The sequence below is a fragment of the Oncorhynchus clarkii genome, chromosome 12 (genome assembly GCF_045791955.1).
Source record: "Oncorhynchus clarkii lewisi isolate Uvic-CL-2024 chromosome 12, UVic_Ocla_1.0, whole genome shotgun sequence".
Classification (NCBI taxonomy): Eukaryota; Metazoa; Chordata; class Actinopteri; order Salmoniformes; family Salmonidae; genus Oncorhynchus; species Oncorhynchus clarkii.
The window spans coordinates 73,951,529-73,977,021 of NC_092158.1; the positions used below are offsets into that span (position 1 = coordinate 73,951,529).

Below are 25,493 nucleotides of genomic sequence, written 5' to 3' on the forward strand. Positions count from 1 at the left end.
CGTTACTATCGGCTGCTCCACTCATCTGCTCCACTGCGTCTAGTTCAAACCCACTGGCTTATCCAAGGCGGATTCAGTGGAAACTACATGAGATGATACACATTTTCAGGCCCTTTGAGATCTCAGTTAATACTGACAATAGGAAAAGTCTATTGCCACTGGGCTTTTGTCCAGTTCCAGTCTCTTCCACCGCTGCATGGCTCCAGACTCATCCTGGCTAATCTGTCCATCAGAGGTCAATCAATGCTATGCTCTGCTCATTGATGTTAGTCTGACTTGCAGTATATGATTTGTTTGTATTAGTTGCAATATAATCATCAATATAGTGATGACCGAAAACTTGGAGGTTTGGAGTATGTTGTTCGGGTCACTCTCCTCCCACTGGCAGGAGTCCCACACATGCCTGTCACATGCACAGTCAGCCACACGCATTAGTAGACACACAGCACCCATAGAGAGGTGCACTCAATCTAAGACCGCTGTCTTATTTCAGCCTCTCTCTCTCTCTCTCTCTCTCTCTCTCTCTCTCTCTCTCTCTCTCTCTCTCTCTCTCTTTCTTACAGCTGGGGTTATAGTGGTTATGGTGGTGGGGTGGGTTCTCAGATCAGACAGTCACTTCTGTCTTGCTGTTGCTGACAAAGTAGGGCTGCGGAGGCATGTAGTGCTGGCTGCGCGAGGTGCTGTGCATCTCGTTCACCTGCTCTATGGTGCAGTGTTTCTTAGTGCCGTGGCTCTGCCGGCGGCCCACCGTCTCTGAGCAGTCCCAGTTCTTCTGCATCCCCGGGTTGGCGATGGTGTTGGAGCCATAGGCCAGGGTATGGGAGCTGCTGCTGTGGCTGCTGTGGCCCTTGTTGCTTTTGGACTTGTGTCCGTTCTGCTTTAGGGAAGGCTGTAAGGGAGGGCTGTAGGGGTTGCTGGGCTCCTGCTCTATGCGATGCATCGGGTGCATAGGGAGACTGCCCTTGGCTGCCATCTCTACCATGTGCCGCCGGTTGGTGTAGAAGTTGTCATTAACCTTCTCCGCTGGAAACAGACATACACACATACACAAGAGCAAAAAAACATAAATTAAAAAATATTGGAATGACAGCCATTTTGTTAATGTCATGCACAGGCAATAGCAAATGTTCCGGTCTTTGCTTTGGTGAGATGTATTTAGATTAGTTGAGATATTGAAGTATTTGAGGATTTTGGACTGTTTCCAAATCTATATTTATGTAAATGCAATATTAATGCCATATTAACCCTAAACTGGGGTAGATTACATATTGGCATGTGGGGTGAAGAACAGTTGAGAAAATGGTAGCTAAAGGTTTTTTAAAGGATACCGAGGTGAATAATACATTTTGCCTGAGCTGTGTTGAATGTTGTTGATATGGACTGTATATCATCATGCCATTCGAATATAAATGTAAATGATTTTCCCAACATTGCCATTATCATCTGGAAACATGCAGGCTTTAGCTAATAGTAAACAACCCCCTCCAGATTGGTTGGGGAGTTTGCTCTTTTCAAAGCTGGTTGTGTGCACCGTTGTATTGTAATATGCAAATGAATATGTACCTGAGCATTCTGGAATGTTTACTTGATTGCTATAGTATATTTTATGCTATGTGTATAATATATAATTTAACTATCGGACATAATTTGCCCATAACAGCCACTGACATTGTTACATGGTGTCATTTGACATGTCCAATCTGGTGCAGACCTGTTCTGTAAACATTATCCCCTCACTAATTGTGGAGCAACACCATACTCTACAGCATTAGTCATTTCCCTGAGTGACATTTCAGACTTTCTAATTAAATGTCCTGCCGTTGACCTTTAATCTGTTATGATACCCCGGACGGGGCGGAGGCAGAGGCAGACGGCCTCAGCCTCAATGTTCTGGATCAGACACCGCCACATTAGAGTGAGACTCGTCTCAAACAAGGGAGGAGCAGTACAGAGCTCCCTCTGAACAATGTGCTTTCATAGCATACACATCAATGGCCCACAGCTTAATACATATCAGAGAATCAGAGAGGAGGGAGGGGACCACATTGGTTCACATAGACTCAACTCAAACAGTTTGATAAGTATCCCCACCGGCACTCATTCCTCTGTTCTCCCTCCCATCCCCTAGTCCCCGGGCAGCTCTCATTAGATACACTACCGTTCAAAAGTTTGGGGTCACTTAGAAATGTCCTTGTTTTTGAAAGAAAAACACATTTTTGTCCATTAAAATAACATAAAATTGATCAGAAATACAGTGTAGACATTGTTAATGTTTTAAATGACTATTGTAGCTGGAAGTGGGCAGATTTTTTATGGAATATCTGCATGGGAGTAGCTAATCCAAGTGTGTTAGCTAATCCAAGTTTATCATTTTAAAATGCTAATTGATCATTAGAAAACACTTTTGCAATTATGTTAGCACAGCTGAAAACTGTTGTCCTGATTAAAGAACCAATAAAACTGCAGTTTTTAGACTAGTTGAGTATCTGGAGCATCAGCATTTGTGGGTTCGATCACAGGCTCAAAACGGCCAGAAACAAAGAACTTTCTTCCGAAACTCGTCTGTCTATTCTTGTTCTGAGAAATGAAGGCTATTCCATGCGAGAAATTGCCAAGAAACTGATGATCTCGTACAACGCTGTGTACTACTCCCTTCACAGAACAGAGCAAACTGGCTCTAACCAGAATTAAAAGAAGAGTGGGATACCCCGGGGCACCACTGAGCAAGAGGACAAGTACAGTAGAGTGTCTAGTTTGAGAAACAGACGCCTCACAAGTTCTCAACTGGTAGCTTCATTAAATAGTACCCGCAAAACACCAGTCTCAACGTCAACAGTGAAGAGGCGACTCCTGGTTGCTGGCCTTCTAGGCAGAGATCCTCTGTCCAGTGTCTATGTTCTTTTGCCCATCTTAATCTTTTATTTTTATAGGCCAGTCTGAGATATGGCTTTTTCTTTGTAACTCTGTCTATAAGGCCAGCATCCCGGAGTCGCCTCTTCACTGTTGACGCTGAGATTGGTGTTTTGCGGGTACTATTTAATGATCACTTAGCTAATCCAAGTATATTATTTTAAAAGGCTAACACAACGTGCCATTGGAACACAGGAGGGATGGTTGCTGATAATGGGCCTCTGTACGCCTATGTAAATATTCCATGAAAGATCTGCCCGCTTCCAGCTACAATAGTCATTTACAACATTAACAATGTCTACACTGTATTTCTGATCGATTTGATGTTATTTTAATGGACAAAAAATGTGCTTTTCTTTCAAAAACAAGGACATTTCTGAGTGACCCCAAACTTTTGAATGGTAGAGTGTGTTTCCCCCCAGTCTTCATATCTCGTAATGATCAATCTGCAGCTTGACGCCTCTTCACTAGATTAGCAGCAGTCAGAGAGGTTTCATCTGATTGTCTATGATGTCACAGAGAGAATCAGGTGAATGTTCCACATGCCCGCCGCCACATCATCCTCTGTGGGATAGTGCCTCTGCAACTCTGACGGCTGCAATCTCATCCAGACCCATTTATGGCGAAGGGCTTTGAAGTTCCTTTAGTTGAATCAGGCAGAATCCATAAAGAGAACCCTGTTTAATTAGGGTGATAAACGCTATCAAATATGTCTCCTTCACTTCTTTTAATTCCCCATCAGAAGCAGAGCTGGTTTCTGATGCCTGTCTCTCTGGTTTATTAATCAGAGCGTTTATCAGCTCTGCTAGCTCACGCGCCTGTTTCTCCTATTGGTCTATGGAGAAAACGACTGACTGTTTGAGCATCAATCAGTGTAAAAAAAAAACAACTTAGAGATAAAGTCAACATGCTTAGACATTGCTTTCCTGTGAGCCTAATTAATCATTCCCTTTTTCTAAATTTAAGAGGCATTAGTTCAGCACCATGACATTTTGCTTCAAATGGAGAGCCGAAGATAACAGGGAAAGTCTCTGACATAACTACATGCCGAGGAAATCAGCAATATCCCCTGACACATGACAGCCATATATAAATTAGAATCCCAATCTAATTCACTGTCTATGGCATACACACAATACTGAAAATGCAGAGATCTTCATGTAGACTTGTATCCTAAATGAATGCATCAAAGAGAAGGCTGCTTGCAGAATTGTCATGTTCATCTCAATTATAATTACAGCTTTTTGGAGAATGGCATGAGAAATAATTAGCCTAGTGTTTACAGGCAGAAGAGCGGCAGGCAGATCCAAAATATATTCAGACCACTCCCCGATGGGGCTCCCGCTCCTTTATAAATTAGCCAGTTCAGATTGTAAACGTCTGTGAGAAATCCAGTTCTGTGACCTTAAAAAATCACTGGGTGGACAGCAGGAGAGAATAATTGATTTCTAGAGCTTGGTTTATCATTTCCCAAACCTTGGATTTAGCACTCAGGGAATTTAGAGGTGAGGCATTAGACACATTGCAGTAAATAATGGGTCAAGCTGGGATGTTTCATTTATTATACTTGCCCTCTCAAAATGTTGTAGAAAATTAATTTTACAATATATTGTTGAAGGATATTTGAAGAGACATGGTTTCTTGATCCTAATATTGGTTCTGTGGTCAATAAGAGCTGACTCTCAATGTAGATCATTAATAGCTGATTTAGGTACTGTAACAGTGAATGTCCAACATTTCACAGGGTTCTTCATATATGATGTGCAGCAGCAAAACTATAGGAGATATAGAACGTTTTTTTTATTTACGGTTATCATTGGCGCCTAAGAGCAACAAAGGCAAAACAATGGATAGCCTTGAGACATGAAATTTGAAAGACAAATCAATTACAGTAATTTTCCTAAAAGCTAGGCTATTTTCCTCCCTTTCTGAAAGGAAGAATTCTACATCTGTTATCCTGTCTAATCTGAAATGAACCGTTTACACAGTGTAAATATTTTTGTTGAGAGCCTCTCTTTCTTTGGGTTTTTTCTTTAAACGCAAAGTGTCACATAAACATAGTGTCTCTCAGTAAGTAACCATACAGCATGCTAGGATGGAGACGGAGACCAGGCTAACTGATAATTACAGCAGGCAGCAGAACATATCTACACTAGCTGCTTGGTGTTTTTGCTCGTCATTCGAGGTCTCCATTGTGTTAATTAGCCCACATTTAATCATGTCATTTGAGTGTGATTACATGGAAGTTCGACACTTCAGAGGCGTATGCTCATTTGTGATCTCGGCTGATATTCCAATCCTCACGTCCTCTTTTATGAGAAGAGATGCCTTCAATTTAACAGATGGCCAAATAAATACTGTACCATTCCCATCCATTTCAGTGGAATGGTTTCCCTTTCTCACATGCTATACGTACGTATGAATGATTGATATTGATATTGCATGGCATGTGCAGTAACAGTTTGGACACACCTATTCATTCAAGGGTTTTCTTTATTTTTACTATTTTCTACATTGTAGAATATTAGTGAATTCATCAAAACTATGAAATAACACATATGGAATCATGTAGTAACCAAAAAAATAAGAATGGCACAGGGGAGGATGGCTGCCTTTTTATTGGCTCTTAACCAACCGTGCTATTTTGTTTGTTTTTAAGTAAACTGGCCCCTCCGTCGTGACGTTACCTGAACGCCCATATGCGGCCCGCTAATCGTTAGCTGTCTTATCGGCTGCTATCTGAATAGGTCTATAGGACAATTTTTCTTGGGTCACTATAACTATATCTATTTTGACAATTGGATTGATCCCCTCTACCACACGGAACCCCACTAATCTACCGACGGAAACGCACGAGGTGGCTAAAAACAGACCTCCATCCTATGCTAGCTTGCTACCGATGGCCTGGCTAGCTGTCTGAATCGCCGTTACCCCAACCAACCTCACTACTCACTGGACCCTTATGATCACTTGACTAAGCATGCCTCTCCTTAATGTCAATATGCCCTGTCCATTGCTGTTCTGGATAGTGTTTATTGGCTTATTTCACTGTAGAGCCTCTAGCCCTGCTCATTATACCTTATCCAACCTTTCAGTTCCGCCACCCACACATGAGATGACATCCCCTGGTTTCAATTATGTTTCTAGAGACAATATCTCTCTCATCATCACTCAATACCTAGGTTTACCTCCACTGTATTCACATCCTACCATACCTTTGTCTGTTTTGTTTTTTTTATTTTTTATTTTAGCCCTTTTTTTTCCTCCCCAATTTCGTGGTATCCAATTGTTTAGTAGCTACTATCTTGTCTCATCGCTACAACTCCCGTACGGGCTCGGGAGAGACGAAGGTTGAAAGTCATGCGTCCTCCGATACACAACCCAACCAAGCCGCACTGCTTCTTAACACAGCGCCTTCCAACCCGGAAGCCAGCCGCACCAATGTGTCGGAGGAAACACCGTGCACCTGGCAACCTTGGTTAGCGCGCACTGCGCCCGGCCCGCCACAGGAGTCGCTGGTGCGCGATGAGACAAGGATTTCCCTACCAGCCAAATCCTCCCTAACCCGGACGACGCTAGGCCAATTGTGCGTCGCCCCACGGACCTCCCGGTCACGGCCGGTTACGACAGAGCCTGGGCGCGAACCCAGAGTCTCTGGTGGCATAGCTGGCGCTGCAGTACAGCGCCCTTAACCACTGCGCCACCCGGGAGGATTGTACATTATACCTTGAAGCTATTTTATCGCCCCCAGAAACCTGCTCCTTTTACTCTCTGTTCCGGACGTTCTAGACGACCAATTTTCATAGCTTTTAGCCGTACCCTTATCCTACTCTTCCTCTGTTCCTCTGGTGATGTAGAGGTGAATCCAGGCCCTGCAGTGCCTAGCTCCACTCCTATTCCCCAGGCGCTCTCTTTTGATGACTTCTGTAACCGTAATAGCCTTGGTTTCTTGCATGTTACCATTAGATGCCTCCTCCCTAAGTTTGTTTTATTCACTGCTTTAGCACACTCTGCCAACCCGGATGTTCTAGCCGTGTCTGAATCCTGGCTTAGGAAGACCACCAAAATTCTGAAATCTCCATCCCTAACTACAACATTTTCAGACAAGATAGAACGGCCAAAGGGGGCGGTGTTGCAATTTACTGCAGAGATAGCCTGCAGAGTTCTGTCCTACTATCCAGATCTGTACCCAAACAATTTGAACTTCTACTTTTAAGAATCCACCTCTCTAAAAACAAGTCTCTCACCGTTGCCGCCTGCAATAGACCACCCTCTGGCCCCAGCTGTGCTCTGGACACCATATGTGAACTGATTGCCCCCCATCTATCTTCAGAGCTCGTGCTGCTAGGCGACCTAAACTGGAACATGCTTAACACTCCAGCCATCCTACAATCTAAGCTTGATGCCCTCAATCTCACACAAATTATCAATGAACCTACCAGGTACCACCCCAAAACCGTAAACACGGGCATCCTCATAGATATCATCCTAACCAACTTGCCTTCTAAATACACCTCTGCTGTTTTCAACCAAGATCTCAGCGATCACTGCCTCATTGCCTGCATCCGTAATGGGTCAGAGGTCAAACGACCTCCACCCATCACTATCAAATGCTCCCTTCAGTGCAGGCCTTTCTAATTGACCTGGCCGGGGTATCCTGGAAGGATATTGATCTCATCCCGTCAGAAGAGGATCCAACACAAAAACATCCTATGGCGTTCTGCATTAGCATCGAACAGCCCCCGTGATATGCAACCTTTCAGGGAAGCTAGACACCAATATACACAGGCAGTTAGAAAAGCCAAGGCTAGCTTTTTCAAGCAGAAATTTGCTTCCTGCAACACAAACTCAAAAAAGTTATGGGACACTGTAAAGTCCATGGAGAATAAGAACACCTCCTCCCAGTTGCCCACTGCACTGAGGATAGGAAACACTGTCACCACCGATAAATCCACTATTGAGAATTTCAATAAGCATTTTTCTACGGCTGGCCATGCTTTACACCTGGCTACCCCTACACCGGTCAACAGCACTGCACCCCCCACAGCAACTTGCCCAAGCCTTCCCCATTTCTCCTTCTCCCAAATCCAGTCAGCTGATGTTCTGAAAGAGCTGCAAAATCTGGACCCCTACAAATCAGCCGGGCTAGACAATCTGGACCCTTTCTTTCTAAAACTATCTGCCGAAATTGTTGCAACCCCTATTACTAGCCTGTTCAACCTTTCTTTCGTGTCATATGAGGTTCCCAAAGATTGGAAAGCAGCTGCGGTCATCCCCCTCTTCAAAGGGAGGACACTCTTGACCCTTATCTATCCTACCCTGCCTTTCTAAGGTCTTTGAAAGCCAAGTCAACAAACAGATTACCGACCATTTCGAATCCCACCATACATTCTCCGCTATGCAATCTGGTTTCAGAGCTGGTCATGGGTGCACCTCAGCCACTCTCAAGGTCCTAAACGATATCTTAACCACCATTGATAAGAAACAATACTGTGCAGCCATATTCATTGACCTGGCCAAGGCTTTCGACTCTGTCAATCACCACATCCTCATCGGCAGACTCGATAGCCTTGGTTTCTCAAATTATTGCCTCGCCTGGTTCACCAACTACTTCTCTGATAGAATTCAGTGTGTCAAATCGGAGGGCCTGTTGTCCGGGCCTCTGGCAGTCTCTATGGGGGTGCCACAGGGATCAATTCTTGGACCGACTCTCTTCTCTGTATACATCAATGATGTCGCTCTTGCTGCTGGTGAGTCTCTGATCCACCTCTACGCAGACGACACCATTCTGTATACTTCTGGCCCTTCTTTGGACACTGTGTTAACAACCCTCCAGATGAGCTTCAATGCCATACAACTCTCCTTCCATGGCCTCCAATTGCTCTTAAATACAAGTAAAACTAAATGCATGCTCTTCAACCGATCGCTGCCTGCACCTTCCCGCCCGTCCAACATCACTACTCTGGACGGTTCTGAATTAGAATATGTGGACAACTACAAATACCTAGGTGTCTGGTTAGACTGTAAACTCTCCTTCCAGACTCACATCAAACATCTCCAATCCAAAGTTAAATCTAGAATTGGCTTCCTATTTCGCAACAAAGCATCCTTCACTCATGCTGCCAAACATGCCCTTGTAAAACTGACCATCCTACCGATCCTCAACATCGGCGATGTCATTTGCAAAATAGCCTCCAATACCCTACTCAATAATTGGATGCAGTCTATCACAGTGCCATCCGTTTTGTCACCAAAGCCCCATATACTACCCACCACTGCAACCTGTACGCTCTCGTTGGTTGGCCCTCGCTTCATACTCATCGCCAAACCCACTGTCTCCAGGTCATCTACAAGACCCTGCTAGGTAAAGTCCCCCCTTATCACAGCTCACTGGTCACCATAGCAGCACCCACCTGTAGCACGCGCACCAGCAGGTATATCTCTCTGGTCACCCCCAAAACCAATTCTTCCAATGGCCGCCTCTCCTTCCAGTTCTCTGCTGCCAATGACTGGAACGAACTACAAAAATCTCTGAAACTGGAGACACTTATCTCCCTCACTTGCTCCTTTACACCCCATTATTTTTATCTCTACTCTGCACATTCTTTCACTGCAAATCTACCATTCCAGTGTTTTACTTGCTATATTGTATTTACTTCACCACCATGGCCTTTTTTTGCCTTTACCTCCCTTACCTCACCTCATTTGCTCACATTGTATATAGACGTATTTTTCTACTCTATTATTGACTGTATGTTTGTTTTACTCCATGTGTAACTCTGTTGTAAGGGATTTCCTCCTCTTCTTCCGAAGAGGAGAGGCGAAAAGGACCAATATGCGGTGTGGTAAGTGTCCATGGTTCTTTTAATACGAAATAATACACATGAACGACTGAATACAAAAAAACAATAAACGTGGAATGAACGAAACCCAAAACAGTACCGTGTGGTGAAAAACACAGACACGGAAACAAACACCCACAAACACACAGTGAAACCCAGGCTACCTAAGTATGATTCTCAATCAGAGACAACTAATGACACCTGCCTCTGATTGAGAACCATACTGGGCCGAAACATAGAAATCCCCAAATCATAGAAAAACAAACATAGACTGCCCACCCCAACTCACGCCCTGACCATACTAAATAATGACAAAACAAAGGAAATAAAGGCCAGAACGTGACATCTGTGTTGTTGTATGTGTCGAACTGCTTTGCTTTATCTTGGCTAGGTCGCAATTGTAAATGAGAACTTGTTCTCAACTTGCCTACCTGGTTAAATAAAGGTGAAATAAATAAAATAAAATAAAAAATTCACTGTAAGGTGACCAATAAATCCAATACCTGTTGTATTTGGCGCATGTGACAAATAAAATTGGATTTGATTTGAAAATTGTTAAACAAATCCAAATATATGTTTATATGATTTTAGATTCTTCAAAGTATCCACCCTTTGCCTTGATGACAGCTTTACACACTCTTTGCATTCTCTCAACCAGCTTCATAATAAATGCTTTTCCAACAGTCTTGAAGAAGTTTCCACATATGCTGAGCATTCGTTGTCTGCTTTTCCTTCACTCTGCGGTCCAAGTCATCCCAAACCGTCTAAATTGGGTTGAGGTCGGGTGATTGTGGAGGCCTGGTCATCTGATGCAACACTCCATCACGCTCCTTGGTCAAATAGCCCTTACACAGCTGGAGGTCTGTTTTGGGTCATTGTCCTGTTGAAAAACAAATGATAGTCCCACTAAGCGCAAACCAGATGGGATGGCGTATCACTGCCAAATTCTGTGGTTGCCATGCTGGCTAAGTGTGCCGTGAATTGTTTTAATAAATCACAGACAATGTCACCAGCAAAGCACCCCACACCATCACACCTCCTCCTCCATGCTTCACGGTGGGAACCACACAGGCGGAGATCATCACCTACCCTACTCTTACAAAGACATGGCGGTTGGAACCAAAAATCTCAAATTTGGACTCATCAGACCAAAAGACAGATTTCCACTGGTCTAATGTCCATTGCTCGTGTTTCTTGGTCCAATAAAGTATTTTCTTCTTATTGGTGTCCTTTAGTAGTGGTTCCTTTGCAGCAATTTGAGCATGAAGGCCTGATTCACACAGTCTCCTCTGAATAGTTGATGTTAAGATGTGTCTGTTACTTGAACTCTGTGAAGCATTTATTTGGGCTGCAATCTGAGGTGCAGTTAAGTCTAATGAATTTATGCTCTGCAACAGAGGTAACTCTGGGTCTTCCTTTCCTGTGGCGGTCCTCATGAGAGCCAGTTTCATCATGCCACTTGATGGTTTTAGAGACTGCACTTGAGGAAACTTTCAAAGTTGTTGACATTTTCCGGATTGACTTACCTTCATGTCTTAAAGTAATGATGGACTGTCATTTCTCTTTGTTTACTTGAGCTGTTCATGCCATAATATGGTATTTTACCAATAGGGCTATATTCTGTATACCACCCCTACCTTGTTACAACACAACTGATTGGCTCAAACGCATTAAGAAGGAAAGAAATTCCACAAATTAACTTTAAACAAAGTCACACATGTTAATTGAAATGCATTCCAGGTGACTACCTCATGAAGCTGGTTGAGAGAATGCCAAGAGTGTGAAAAACTGTCATCAAGGCAAAGGGAGGCTACTTTGAAGAATCTCAAATATAAAATATATTTTGATTTGTTGAAAACCTTTTTGGTTACTACATGACTCCATATGTGTAACTTCCTAGTTTTGATGTCTTCAATATTCTACAATATAGTAAAAATAAAGAAAAATCCTGAAATCAGTAGGTGTCTCCAAACTTTTGACTGGTACTTATATTGTACTGTGTATATGCATTTAGTTAGATTTGAAATTATAATGAAATTATATATTACCCCTTTTGATTAGCTGATGAAATCTGATTAGCTATTTTGATTGTGAAGTTAATCAGAGAAGCAGCTCACCGCTTATTCCTGTATTCCCATATCCGCATATCTTAGAATGAGCAATAAGTGTGTCTCTTACCGACAGCCTTGAGGGAGGCGTACTTATTGAGCTCTTTCCCAGGTTGCTGTTGCTCATAGGGGCTAGTGATCTGTCCCAGGGAAGGGTAGGGGTGGGGAGGAGACCCTAAGCCTGGCATTAGTGATGATCCTGGACCCACACTGTTCATCTGGTTTGCCTCTGTAGGGAGAGAAAGAGAAAGATGGCAGGTATCAGTTTGGCAGAAAAAGTAAAAAAATGTCATTAAATATTGATGTTCCATCTGAGTGATTGAGATTATGGGCCCATATAAATGCTACAATGTATTTAGAAGTGAGTAAATTCGATTGTGCACTGTTGTATTGTTTTCCCACTTAAGTGAGGCAATATTTTTTACATTTTACTGCAGTGGGCTAAATCAGGGTCACACAGTGCTTCGGACTTAGAATGCCCAACCCAACTCACGCCCTGACCAAACTAAAACAGAGACATAAAAAAGGGAACTAAGGTCAGGACGTGACATATCAGCAGTATTTTTTAAATCAGTGATTCTTCCTTCCTGTCATTGGTGAGATGTAAGAGCTGGTGTCTCCCAGGAAAGCTGTGGAAGTCGAGACCTGCTAGACCCCATGTAGGCAGCTTACACTATCTCATTGACCTGCCAACACAATTGTTATAGTCTCTTCATGTTAGCCCTGGGATACAAATCATTAACCGTCCACCGCTCCAAGCTAGATGGCCCCTCTAGCCAGCTCACTGTGCTAATCCTCTCCCAATCGAATCTCTTTGGTTTCCTCCAAACAAGCCTCAGCCAAAACCAACAGCAGCGTAGCTCAGCCCCCAGCTGATATGTCTCTCAATAGGCCTGATAGAAATCAATTTGACGGATGGATAAGAATGGACAGAGGTAATTGCTTCAGATCCTTGGTAACATTGCACCCCCGTGCTGGTTGGCCCTCCCTGGGGACTCAGCTGGAGAGAGAGAGTGTGATGACTGCTCTTTATAAAATGGTACTAATACAGCATCCAGCATGCAGACATCTGCTTAATTGAGGAGTGCATGGAACCATGGCAAATTGACTGGCCCCCTGCCTGCTGGCATGGCAGAACAACCAGATGTTGTGGGCATCATTTTCAACTGGCCCCGCAGGACCCTAAGGAGGTCAGAAGACAGCAGACTGCACCCACGCCCAGGTGTCAGTTTGGGGGACGGTGAATGCCACCTTAATTACTCAGCAATACTACAGTAGCTATCTACAGTAGAATATCAATAACGTAAAGTTAACTAATTGCTCAATATTGATATTGTGTGTAATAGCAGAGTTCTATAAAATGCATTCCCCCAGTTTGGCTGTAGCAGTTACTGATTGGTCAAGGTAATACTGTACATTCATTCAGCCCATGTTGTTGTTGTATCCGTATTCATGTTGCACATGTAAACATAAGTCTCTTCCATTACTGATGTCCACAGCCCACTGTGAGGAACAATACCAGGACCTTGAGAGAGTAGAGTCATTGTATTAGACATTGTAAGTGCCCATAAACTGCTGCTTGGGCATGTTGAGAACACTAATGAGTTTTCAAAGTACAAGCAATCTGTTGAGCAGCAGATTTAACCTATGGCACGAAATGCTGTTAGTAACAACAGCTTCCTATGTATGACCACACATTCAACAAGTAAAATAGAATGGTCCAGCACTGCTTAAAGCTCTGGATTCATTCGAAGGCTACTACAAATTGTAAATATCATCTGTTATAAAATGGGAAAATAATGATCTGACTTCTTATGGGCCCTGTCCTACATTAGATATTCATTTGTCTACAATCGTTTTGATTTTCACAGCACCATCAATAAGTAACTGAGTAATATAAAAGCAATATTAAGTAACTGTTTATTATCATTATGATTAATCAAAAGACATAGGTTGTTCTATTATTATTTATAGTGAACAAGTATTCATTAAAAAGAGTAAATGAAAAGGAGTTACCTTGACTGTACCTTTGAGACTGAGATAAATGAAGAACTATAAACGTCTGCTTTAGAAAATAGAGATGACAACCTCCAGTTCATTACTCATCTCACAGATGTGAACGTTCAGTAGTAGAAGACCTGGCACCATTTACTCCAGTGTGAATGCTTTTTTAATATATAATTGTTGTGTTCTTACTACGACACAAACAGTAATAAATGATACTTGAAAGAGCGATAACGTTGACATGACTTTATCGTTCAAACTCAAGTTCAAGCACCGTGCATTAATGCGCAGGCGCAGTCCTCAATTAGTATCAATGCTCTAGGTTCCACAATAACAACATACAGTAGTGCCTATGATAAAAGCGGTATAATAGTATCACAATATATCATACTTAACAAGGATTCCAGAATTCAATCATATCTGCAGTGTGACCACCCTCTTTTCCCTAGTCATGATGATCAAAACAGGCTGTCAACTTGTAAGTTACACATAATAACTGGCCGTGATCGATGGCATATTTGCGGAGGCACACTGAGGCCAATTAACAACTTAACGACTCCTTTTGCAAGTCAACAAGTCAACATTTTCTGAGAGCAGATTTCTCTGGCAAGTTTACACTTCAGTAGATTGGGAGGAAAAAAGGTGAAAAAGGACATACAATCCCCCATTACTTATGCCCCAAATCTTACCAAGCAGTTCGCATAATAGGACTCACATCTTGTTTTAACTGTATGCTACTGTACACCTGCATCTCTCTGCTGCACTGATGGTATGAGGGGAGAATACAGACATGACGAACACTGAGTAGACAACATCAATGTTTGTAATGTTTGAAATGATAAAATACAAGTCAAATAAAATGTCTTATCTGTAAGATCTGTTGCATTATAATACCTCATTTTATTGTTGCCATGCAACATCTAATCAGGCACACACACCACAGTGTGAAAAGCCTATTTTGCTCGGTTTCATGTTAGTTAGTTGATAAGGAGGTCAGTGGACGTGGAACCCTGTTTGCCAGTGCTGCAACTAGTACAAAATATTCCATTCTAATTAGTTCCACAGCTAATATACTAAATACATTTGCATTTACACATTTAGCTGAACACTATCATCTGCTTTGGACAGTGGACAATGAGCCGTGAAAGAAATGGATAAAAAGAAAATCAAATCTAGGCTAAAATGGTTCTGTCTGTCTGTGAAAAGACTGATGCCAAGTGGACTGAAATAGATGTTCTGATTTGAAACAGGGTCTTGGTAGCAATGACCATTCGTCAGGGAAGAGATGTCAGCTATCGCTGAAATGTCACCAGAGCTTTTGTTCTCCTCGTCTTCCCGGCTGGCAGGCGATTTGATTGGATTCTAGTCTATTTTTCCCAGACAGTTACTTAATGAATATGCCAGCTTTAGTTACGCATGCTTCCTGGCTCATGACTCAGCAGCAGCCACTGGAAGGTTTCTCTTCTCCAGATGATGAACACAATCATCGCTGGATCTACAGGTCCGAAAGGCTGAAGGCAGCAGCGATGTAAGCAAAGATGTCTAATCTGACTTGTCTGATAGCCAGGCCAAGAGTGCTTTAGCCAACAGCAGGTGCACTAATCAATTTTGGTTGGAGAGGAAAGAAAAATATGTTTCATGATAAGAAAAGTTGCATGATCTTTCAGATGTGCAGAACCAAAATGTAGGAATGGATGGCTTGAAATCAATTTATCCCCAGAAAAATACAGCATCAACAGCAAAAAAATTGCAGTTCGAAATGAACTTTTGTTTACTAAAAATAAATTATGAAGTTCATCTTTTTGTGTTTAATTTCATGCTTATCCACAGGGGAATAAATATGAAGAATGGGAAAAGTTCATAGATACTACTCTAGCAACTTGCCCACCAGATTTGGACCTAAAGGTTCCCTGAGGGCTACTGACTATGATAATCAGAAACTTTGGAAATTCTTTTGAAATACTACACTGCCTCCTGGAAAAAATATTCCTCCTGCTGCACAGTGGTCCCAACAGGAGACGGTTCAGGAACAACAGGGGAGTAGAGCTTTCAACAGAGGTCTGGAGGGACCCCAGCATGAATGAATGATGATTGTTGAAACGTTCCAGTGTTTTCTGTGGAAAAGGACAAGGGTTTAAAGAGGAAGAGACCATTGCACAGAACTACAATGTACTTTAAAATGTACTTTTTTTTAAAAATGTACTTTAAAGAGAGGAGAAAATGCTTTTGAATGGAGAATAGGGAAGATGTTTATTTTCCTTAGCGAGTCCAATTAATATGAAAGAGGATAGTGTAGCAAGAGTTAAAAAGTGGGAGGAGGGCAGTGGGAGAATAAGGTCAGGGACAGGAGGCGTGAACCAAACATGAAACAACTGTCAGCACCACTTCAAAAGGACTACTGTACTCTCCTCTCCCACTGAAAAATAAAAGATGGTACAAGTATAACATTCTAACTTTTTTAACAAGTATAAACTTTTAGCTGTTCAGAGTCCACTATGCCATGGTGCAGCCTCTCCATGATAATAAAAATATAATAATAGTGAAATAGGCTAATTAGAGGCTAATTTCCCACCGGTCAAATAGATGTTTCCGTGCTGTGCTAATTACTTTGTAAAAGACCATGAAATGATCCGTGTTGCCTCATTAAAAGATATATAGAGGGAAGCTTTACAGCTCTTTCACTACACCTGCTAATAGTGGGTCAGGTATGGTTCTGTGACTAGGTGAAAACAATGAGTGCTTTTTAAGAATCATTCTTCTCTGAAATTACCCCACCTCTGGAAATCTGGAAATCTGAAGAACAAGCTGCTACTTTGGCATTGAGCTGCTAATTTAAGGAGTAATACATCTGTCAATCCATTGTCTGTGTACAATGGATACAATCCCATTTAATCTGCCAGGCATTGGTCCTCTTTACACACCATTCCTTCTAACTGACTGGAGTCCCACTTCAATTCACTTTCCATCTGTCTGCCACTGGTAAAAAAGTGGTACATTTGTGAAAACTTTTGTAAGGTTAAAGACTCAAAGGTTGTTGCAGGAGTAAGTGAATCAACACTACAGACACAGATACCTTTCAAGAACTCATAAAAAATGCAAGAGCGTATTTTGGGAGCTGGATGCCCCAAAGGGATGGATGGTACAATGGGAAGGACACTCTCATTCACAGGTTATTTACAATTGGGGAGTGAAAGTCTGCATAAGGTTCAGTCCTAAGACCTCCAATAACATATACAGTATAATTTATTAGCAATACTTCATCATATTTGATGCACGCTTGTAGTTTCATCAGCTGTTTTGGCATTGCTTTGTTGCATTGAAACATCTCAGATTCAATAAGCATGTACAGAAAATAACCTAATACAGTATTTGCATACTTCCAATATACCTACTGCAAGGAATGTGATTTCAATACTTTGCACAGTTTGTCAGTATTTTATGTTGATTTTCACAAATGAATTTGTCTAGAATAGTCAGTGTGACATTTAACATTGAGCCTCTCGCTGAAACCTACCTCTGCTAGACGGATTTACAGGGTATTAGACAGTGTGCAAGAAGAAAGTCAGTCAGTCACTCTTATTTGCCCTGATGGAAGAAGTCTATATTCCATGTAAATGTGTGTCTAGCCCCTGGCTTTTCTTCTTTATACTCATAAAGGTTGGACAAGCTGAGAGATTAATAGCCAGGCCTTGAAGATTGATGAGAAAAACATTTGACTCACCAGGGTAAATCATGACTTGACAGGTCATTTTATAAGTTGAATTTCCTCAGTTGTAATTTACATAAAATAGGCATATGCAGGGATGGAACATAACTGATCTGGGTGCAGATGATGGCATAAAAACAGTATCTGAATTCCTACAGACTGAGGAAAGCCATTGTCTGTGTAATCCAATCTGACAGGTGGAGCTCACTGTGAGTTAAAAGCAGCAGAAGAATCAATAACGCCTCCTCTCTTCTCCTCTCTCAGAGCATTGTTCACTCCTTCTCTGTGCTCTACCTGCTTCCATTACCTTAAATTCATACGCATTCATCAGCTCACCTCTGAAATGTAGCCTACGCTTCCAGACTCTGAGTGTTATTGAGGGCGACACTTCACTTTGTAAATGTTGATGTTTATGGCTTGATTGGCAAACTAGGTGAACAGGTTTCTCTCCAGAGGCAAGTTTGACTACGCCAACTAAGTAATGGAATCTCCAACTTGCAATGGCCTGTCTCCATAGTTCATACATTAACCAGTTGGCAACACCCACATGAGCAACAGTTCATACTCCCATTATTTATCTGCTGAGGGAGAACAGGCTCTGCTGCACTCACAAAAAGCCTGCATGAAATGAACATTTAATGAATTTATATGCTGGCACTACGTAAATCTAATGTATGAGCTTTGTCTTGTTGCGTTACTGAATGAAATTGACGTTCCCCTATGCTAAGAGTATATTGGATGGACAACACAGTTATTTTGTCAAACTTGTTCATTACAGTGACACCATTGTATGTGCTTTATGAATGGATAATTCAGTAAACAGTTAGGTAAAAATACAAGCACAGAATAACGATTTTCAAAAGGTACATTAAATATAGATAAAACATATTCACTATTTTGTGCATTAAGATGTATGTGCTGTGGTCTGGGTGAACTACTTAAAACCCTGTATGATGGTGGGTTTGTGTGCACTATTTGTGATAATGGTCATCTCCATGCCACCAGTTGGGTCAAAGTTGTCCATGCATGGAAGCGTGCGTTTCATTCGTCTATAGAACAGACACAAATGTGGCTTCTACACAATAAATAATATGCCCATAGCAATGCAAAAGCTAATCACTATCTGCTCATCCAAGTGCTTGCATATTGCCTTGTGCTACTTATGGTACATTAAATAAATTAGTTTAGAAAAGAGAGAACTTCATTTGTATTCCATTAGTTGGAGTAAACCCTCATCTCACTTTTCAACATTGTTGTATCCAGATTCTCTTCTCAGCCTGCGTGCTTGACAAGGTGTTATCATTCATGTCAGGTACCAACAAAGATATAGAACTACAGTTTTGGTATGCAGCACCAGTATTTTTAAAGGAGGTTTGGCCCTTAGGCGGAAGCTTAACTAAAGTGTCTCAAAATGATCACAGCATTCTTTTGTCTAAAACCATTCAACAAGGCAGATATAAAAAGGAAGAGGAGATACAAAATGCCCTGTTAAAAAACAGGCATGTAACTGGATATACAGCTGATGTTTTGTAACTGTTTTCCATTCATCGTTGTAGGTAGTAGTAACCCATTTAAATACAGTTTCCTGTGACACTGTCTTGTGGGGAAAGGGCCTGCCAGACAGTCCGGCCGTGTGTGTTGGCGGCAAGGGAGAACTTTCTTCTCTTCGGCTGGCTGCCTAGAGAGAAAAGAGGCCAAGTGGCCACAGGTGCCCCTTGCTCACACAGGCAGGCCTGGAGGAGAGAGACAGGACAGTGCGTGTGGCCAAGATGGCCCCAGCAGCACACAGGACAGAAGTTGAGTGTAGCCTAGACGCCAGCCAGCCACCCACCCAGAGGAGAGGCAACTAGAGGAGAGGAGAGGGAACTAGAACAAAGCCCTGTCTTTCTGAGAGGATTGTGTCATCTGTGACGGCTGACACGTGTGAGAACTCCCTCTGGACCATTTCACTCAGTGCCAACCAGGCACCCACAACCCCTACAATAGAGGCAGTATCCATCCTAGGGAGGCAGCCCTGGCATGGGTACACTTGGCAGTGCCAGACATGGCTAGGGGACGAGGAGGAGAACAGGCGCATGACTGTGTCCTCTAGATACACCACTCTACCCCCTGCCCAGAAGTTAGTCAAAGAGACAGAAGCAAAACGCCAGGGAGAAAATAACCATTTTAGTGGAGCTGTTGTGCAGTCAAAATAACTACAGTCCTCCCGACAATGTATTCTCAAGGCTATAATCTCAGGGATATAGCAGACTATATTCTGTGTACAGGGTACAGGATTTTGTCATGTGTTTCTGTTGGCTTTTTCTGTTGATTGGGAGAAAGGACACTTTGTATGCTAACAGGCTTTGTTGTTCTATTGTAATATCTGTCCGTTGTAGCTAGTTGATCTAATGTTACAAATCCATCTGTGCTGCCCTGTTTTCCTGAATCTCACATACTACTGCAGCTGAACAAGGGGATTCATCTCCTGAACGCTTACCAACCAACTGAAGAGGGCTCAGTCACATAGCTAGTGCTGCTGTTCCTGCCGGTGCAATTATTTACCTCTCATGTCCAGTTGACAAACAAAATTAGATCCTTGTGTGTGTGTGTGTGTGTGTGTGTGTGTGTGTGTGTGTGTGTGTGTGTGTGTGTGTGCGCGCGCGTGCGTGCGCATGCGCGCGTGTATATGAAAGCCATACCTTGATGTCCTCAAATACATCAAAACGACAGTGACGGTGATAGATTTTCCTGTGTGTGAAAACAGAGCACAACCTATTTTGTTGCAACCAGATGCAAAGCTGGCATAGAAAATGGAAATAACATGGGAGGTATGTTGTTGTAAAACTGAGGCATTATCTACAAAGAGAGAACTACCAGACCCAGTAGAGATGTAATGCTACTGTACTACTATGACTGAAGTATTACTATGCTGCTCCTGAACTCATGGTGCTGCTCCTGAACTCAAAGTGCTGCTCCTGAACTCATGGTCTCCTGGACTAATAAAGTCTGGTGGTTTTGAGGTTGTAAGATGCATGGTTGTGATTGTTTGGGTTTCTATTCTGACAATGACCATTTCTTTCCCAGAGCATCCATTTGTTACAAGAAACGTCTGGTCGTCTGTTGACATGAACTAACTCTGTCTTTGCTGACCTAGTAACAATTACAAAAGAGTAATGGAAGGACAGTCATTTTCACAAACACTATGACACGCATTGTATGGTCAAAAACAGCAATATATTTTTCAGAGGGATGTGTTTCCTATGGTATTGTAGATTGTGGATACTATGATGCCAATGATGCACTAATAATGCTCATGATCTAACATGGGCTGTGCTTCATCTACATTTAAATCTGTTTATAAATGTAGATATTCATCATTTAGCTGGGAGTAAACTTAAACACTTACCACTTAAGAGGGGCTTGCCAGCACTTACCAACAAAGAAAAGATGACCAAAGAACCCTCTTTAAAGAGTAAGTGAAGAAAGCCCCCTTTGAAGCTGTGACCATTCTCAGTGGACATTAATATTACATTACATCGGATGTGATAGAACACCCAACAGGGCCCTCGGTGTCATTTCCCAATCACCAGCCAGCATGGAAGCAGAGTATCCTGAGTGGTGTGAGGATGTTCAGAACAAGTGATCTAAGGTATCTGCAGTAACCCCCCATATTATTGAACTACTAAAAAATGCCATTAGGCAGTCCTAAAATAAATCCTTGTCATTGGTCATACATGAGGGCATTGGGTATTGGGGTCTGATCGGCAGCCTGGTATATGATAAACCTACAACTTACTTTTTTTTAAATTGTTGAACGTGGTGTGTTGTTTTAATGTACTGTACAGGGAGGGATTCATGTTAAGCTTTTTCTGATGACATTTTGCTGTGGGTTTAAATGTAGCTTACTAATAGCTATACTGTGACCCATCAGTGAGGCAGCCATAGGCCACAGTGCTGAAGCTCCCATCCTATCGCTAGCTGCTCCTGAACCTCTAATTTCCACCACCTACCTGTCAACATGTCGGCTGGCTGGTAATGAACGGATCATTATTCCAGGAGGGGGCACGGAAGAAAAAAAGGGGTCTCTGTTTAAAGAATGATTAATTATTCGCCTGACATGGCAGCACCAAGAACGCCTGAATTCATTAAAGTGAATAATAATCATTTCAGCTGAAGGAGAAAACTCATCTCGTAGGCATACCTTGAGGTACAGTAGGCTTGATGTTCAGGGTACTATATGCCTGTGACAACCAGGCAGACGTTTTCTGAAAGATACTACCTTGTCCACACATTTCCGTACTCTACTTTGGCGGGTTTAGATGTAAGAGGAGAAAGTGGAAGCGTTAACCCAAGAAAATGCTTATTCTACAGTTGATGTGTTGAAAACGAAGAACTATGCTGCCTATTAGGAATGTTCATTCATTATTAGTATTTCCCTCAAAGCATGATTATTATGATATTTAAGGGTGCCTCAAATGTCTATATGTATAGTTCTCCTCAGGGGAATTTCCCTAGATGAAAGTTAATTTTTATCAGTTCAATCTAAAGTTGTAAGGGGCAGATGAAAATCAGTGTCGGCACAAATGTGTGAGATTGCCATGGATACAGGCATGCACGATCCTATAGGAGTTGACAGTGGAACTGCAAACTGCAAGTGTATAATCAGGTCCTTTTTCCTCTGTGGGGAAATTAATTCAAAGTCAGATATAATGTATTCTGCATCTTAAGTTAGTGTAATTCAACAAGAATCACTTTTCTGCTCCTATCTATTTTACCTACAACAGCAAAAGTCCACGGACAGGCCATTTGGTCGTCATACCTTTGTTTCCATGGAGATGTCATGCATATTGGCACCATATGTATTAGTTCCATCATGTGACATAAGGGAATCAGAATGGAAACCACCTGAGCCATATACAGTGCCTTCTGAAAGTGTTCAGACCCCTTGACTTTATCCACGTTTTATTGTGTTACAGCCTGAATTTAAAGTTGATTAAATTCATATTTTATTTGATATATTAATTACACTTTGTATGGTGTATCAATACATCCAGGAACTACAAAGATACAGGTGTCCTTCCAAACTCAGTTGACGAAGAGGAAAGAAACCGCGCAGGGATTTCACTATGAGGCCAAGTGTGACTTTATAACAGTAACAGAGTTTATTGGCTGTGATAGGAGAAAACTGAGAATGGATCAACAACATTTCAGTTACTCCACAATGCTAACCTAAATAACAAAGAAGGAAGCCTGTACAGAATACAAATATTCCAAAACATGCATCCTGTTCGCATTAAGGAGCTAAAGTAAAACCGCAAATAATGTACTTTATGTCCTGAATTAAAAATGTTATGCTTGGGGAAAATCCAACACATCACTGAGTACCACTCTTCATATTTTCAAGCATGGTGAAGGCTGCATTATGTTATGGGTATGCTTGTAATCGGTAAAGACAATGGAGTTTTTGAGATAAAAATAAATAAATGGAATTGAACTAAGCACAGGCAAAGTCCTAGAGGAAAACCTGGTTCAGTCTGCTTTCCAAAAGACACGGGGAGACAAATTCACCTTTCAGCAAGACAATAACCTAAAACACAAGGCCAGATATACACTGGAGTTACTTACCAATATGACATTGAATGTTCCTTAGTGGCCTAGTTACAGTTTTGACTTTAATCGGCTTGAAAATCTATGGCAAGACTTGAAAATTGCAGTCTAGCCATGATCAACAACCAACTCAACAGAGCTTGAAGAACTTTAAAAAGAATAATGTGCAAATATTGTACAATCCTGGTGTGCAAAGTTCTTAGAGACTGACCCAGAAAGACCGACAGCTGTAATCGCTGCCAAAGGTCATTCCAACATGTATTGTGTCAGGGGTGTGAATACCTACAGTTGAAGTTGGAAGTTAGCATACTGTCACGTTCTGACCTTAGTTCTTTTGTTATGTCTTTGTTTTAGTATGGTCAGGGAGTGGGTTGGGTGGGTTGACAATGTTCCCTTTTCTATGTTGTGTTTTGCGTTTGGCCTGGTATGGTTCTCAATCAGAGGCAGGTGTCGTTAGTTGTCTCTGATTGAGAATCATACTTAGGTAGCCTTTTCCCACCTGTGTTTCGTGGGTGATTATTTTCTGTTATGTGTATGTCACCTTTCAGAACTGTTTCGTTTCTCCTTTGTTATTTTGTTTAGTGTTCTCGGTTTAATAAATATATGATGAACACTTACCACGCTGCGCGTTGGTCCTCACCTCATTCCAACGACGAGCGTCACAGAATCACCCACCAACCAAAAACCAAGCAGCGTGGTAACGGGCAGCGGCTGAAATCACAACACTCCTGGACATGGGAGGAGATTTTGGACGGCAAGGGACCCTGGATACAGGCTGGGGAATATCGCTGCCCCAAGGCAGAGCTGGAGGCAGCTAAAGCTGAGCAGCGGTGGTATGAGGAGGCAGCACGACAGCGCGGCTGGGATGAGAGGGGGGTGGCACACGGGGAGTGTGGTTAAGTCAGGTAGGAGACCTGCGCCAACTCCCCGTGCATACAGTGGAGAGAGGTGGACCGGGCAGGCACCGTGTTATGCCGTGAGGTGCACGGTGTCCCCGGTGCACAGGCATAGCCCGGTGCGCTACATAGCAGCGCCTCGTATCGGCCGGGCTAAAGTGGGCATCGAGCCAGGTGCCATGAAGCCGGCTCGCCGCATCTGGTCTCCAGTGCGTCTCCTCGGGCCGGGGTACATGGCATCAGCCCTGCGCATGGTGTCCCCGGTTCGCCAGCACAGTCCAGTGTGGTCAATTCCACCTCACCGCACTGGCCTGGCTACGGGGAGCATCCAGCCAGGTAGGGTTGGGCGGGCTCGATGCTCGAGACCTCCAGTGCGCCTCCATGGTCCGGTCTATCCAGTGCCTCCTCCACACACCAGGCCTCCGGTGGCAGGCCCCCACACCAGGCTGTCTCTCCGTCTCCTCCCTACAGGTGTTCCTTTTTCTATGTTGTGTTTTGCGTTTGGCCTGGTATGGTTCTCAATCAGAGGCAGGTGTCGTTAGTTTTCTCTGATTGAGAATCATACTTAGGTAGCCTTTCCCACTTGTGTTTCGTGGGTGATTATTTTATGTTCTGTGTTTTGCTTCACCGTTCAAGACTGTTCGTGTTTGTCGTTTTATTGTTTTTGTTCAAGTGTTCAGTATTAAATAATATATGGACACCTACCACGCTGCGCATTGGTCTGACATTTCTTACTCCTCGTCTGAGGAGAACGAAGACAAGCGTTACACATACACCTTAGACAAATACATTTAAACTCAGTTTTTCACAATTCCTGACATTTAATCCTAGTCAGTTAGGATCACCATTTTATTTTAAGAAGGTGAAATGTCCAAATAATAGTAGAGAGAATGATTTATTTCAGCTTTTATTTATTTGATCACATTCCCAGTGGGTCAGAAGTTTACATACACTCAATTAGTATTTGTTAGCATTGCCTTTAAATTGTTTAATGTGGGTCAAACGTTTTGGGTAGCCTTCCTCAAGCTTCCCACAATAAGTTGGGTGAATTTTGGCCCATTCCTCCTGACAGAGCTGGTGTAACTGAGTCAGATTTGTATGCCACCTTGCTCGCACACACTTTTTTCAGTTCTGCCCACAAATGTTCTATAAGATTGAGGTCTTGGCTTTGTGATGGCCACTCCAATACCTTGACTTTGTTGTCCTTAAGCCATTTTGCCACAACTTTGGAAGTATGCTTGTTGTCATTGTCCATTTGGAAGATCCATTTGTGACCAAGCTTTAACTTTCTGACTGATGTCTTGAGATGTTGCTTCAATACATCCACATAATGTTCCTACCTCATGACGCCATCTATTTTGTGAAGTGCACCAATCCTTCCTGCAGCAAAGCACACCCACAACATGATGCTGCCACCCCCGTGCTTCACGGTTGGGAT

General features: G+C 42.5%; 1 protein-coding gene across 1 annotated transcript in view; it reads right to left on the reverse strand.

Annotated features, from left to right (window-relative positions):
• Window positions 1-604: 604 nt before the first annotated feature.
• Window positions 605-25,493, reverse strand: part of LOC139422223 (protein shisa-9B-like) — a 33,705-nt gene continuing 8,816 nt past the window's right edge. Inside the window, exons 3-4 of the mRNA XM_071173391.1 lie at window positions 11,931-12,089; window positions 605-1,023 (exon numbers count right to left, since the gene is read on the reverse strand). Of these exons, the coding sequence (XP_071029492.1) occupies window positions 605-1,023; window positions 11,931-12,089 (578 nt within the window). The remainder of the gene's footprint in view (window positions 1,024-11,930; window positions 12,090-25,493) is intronic.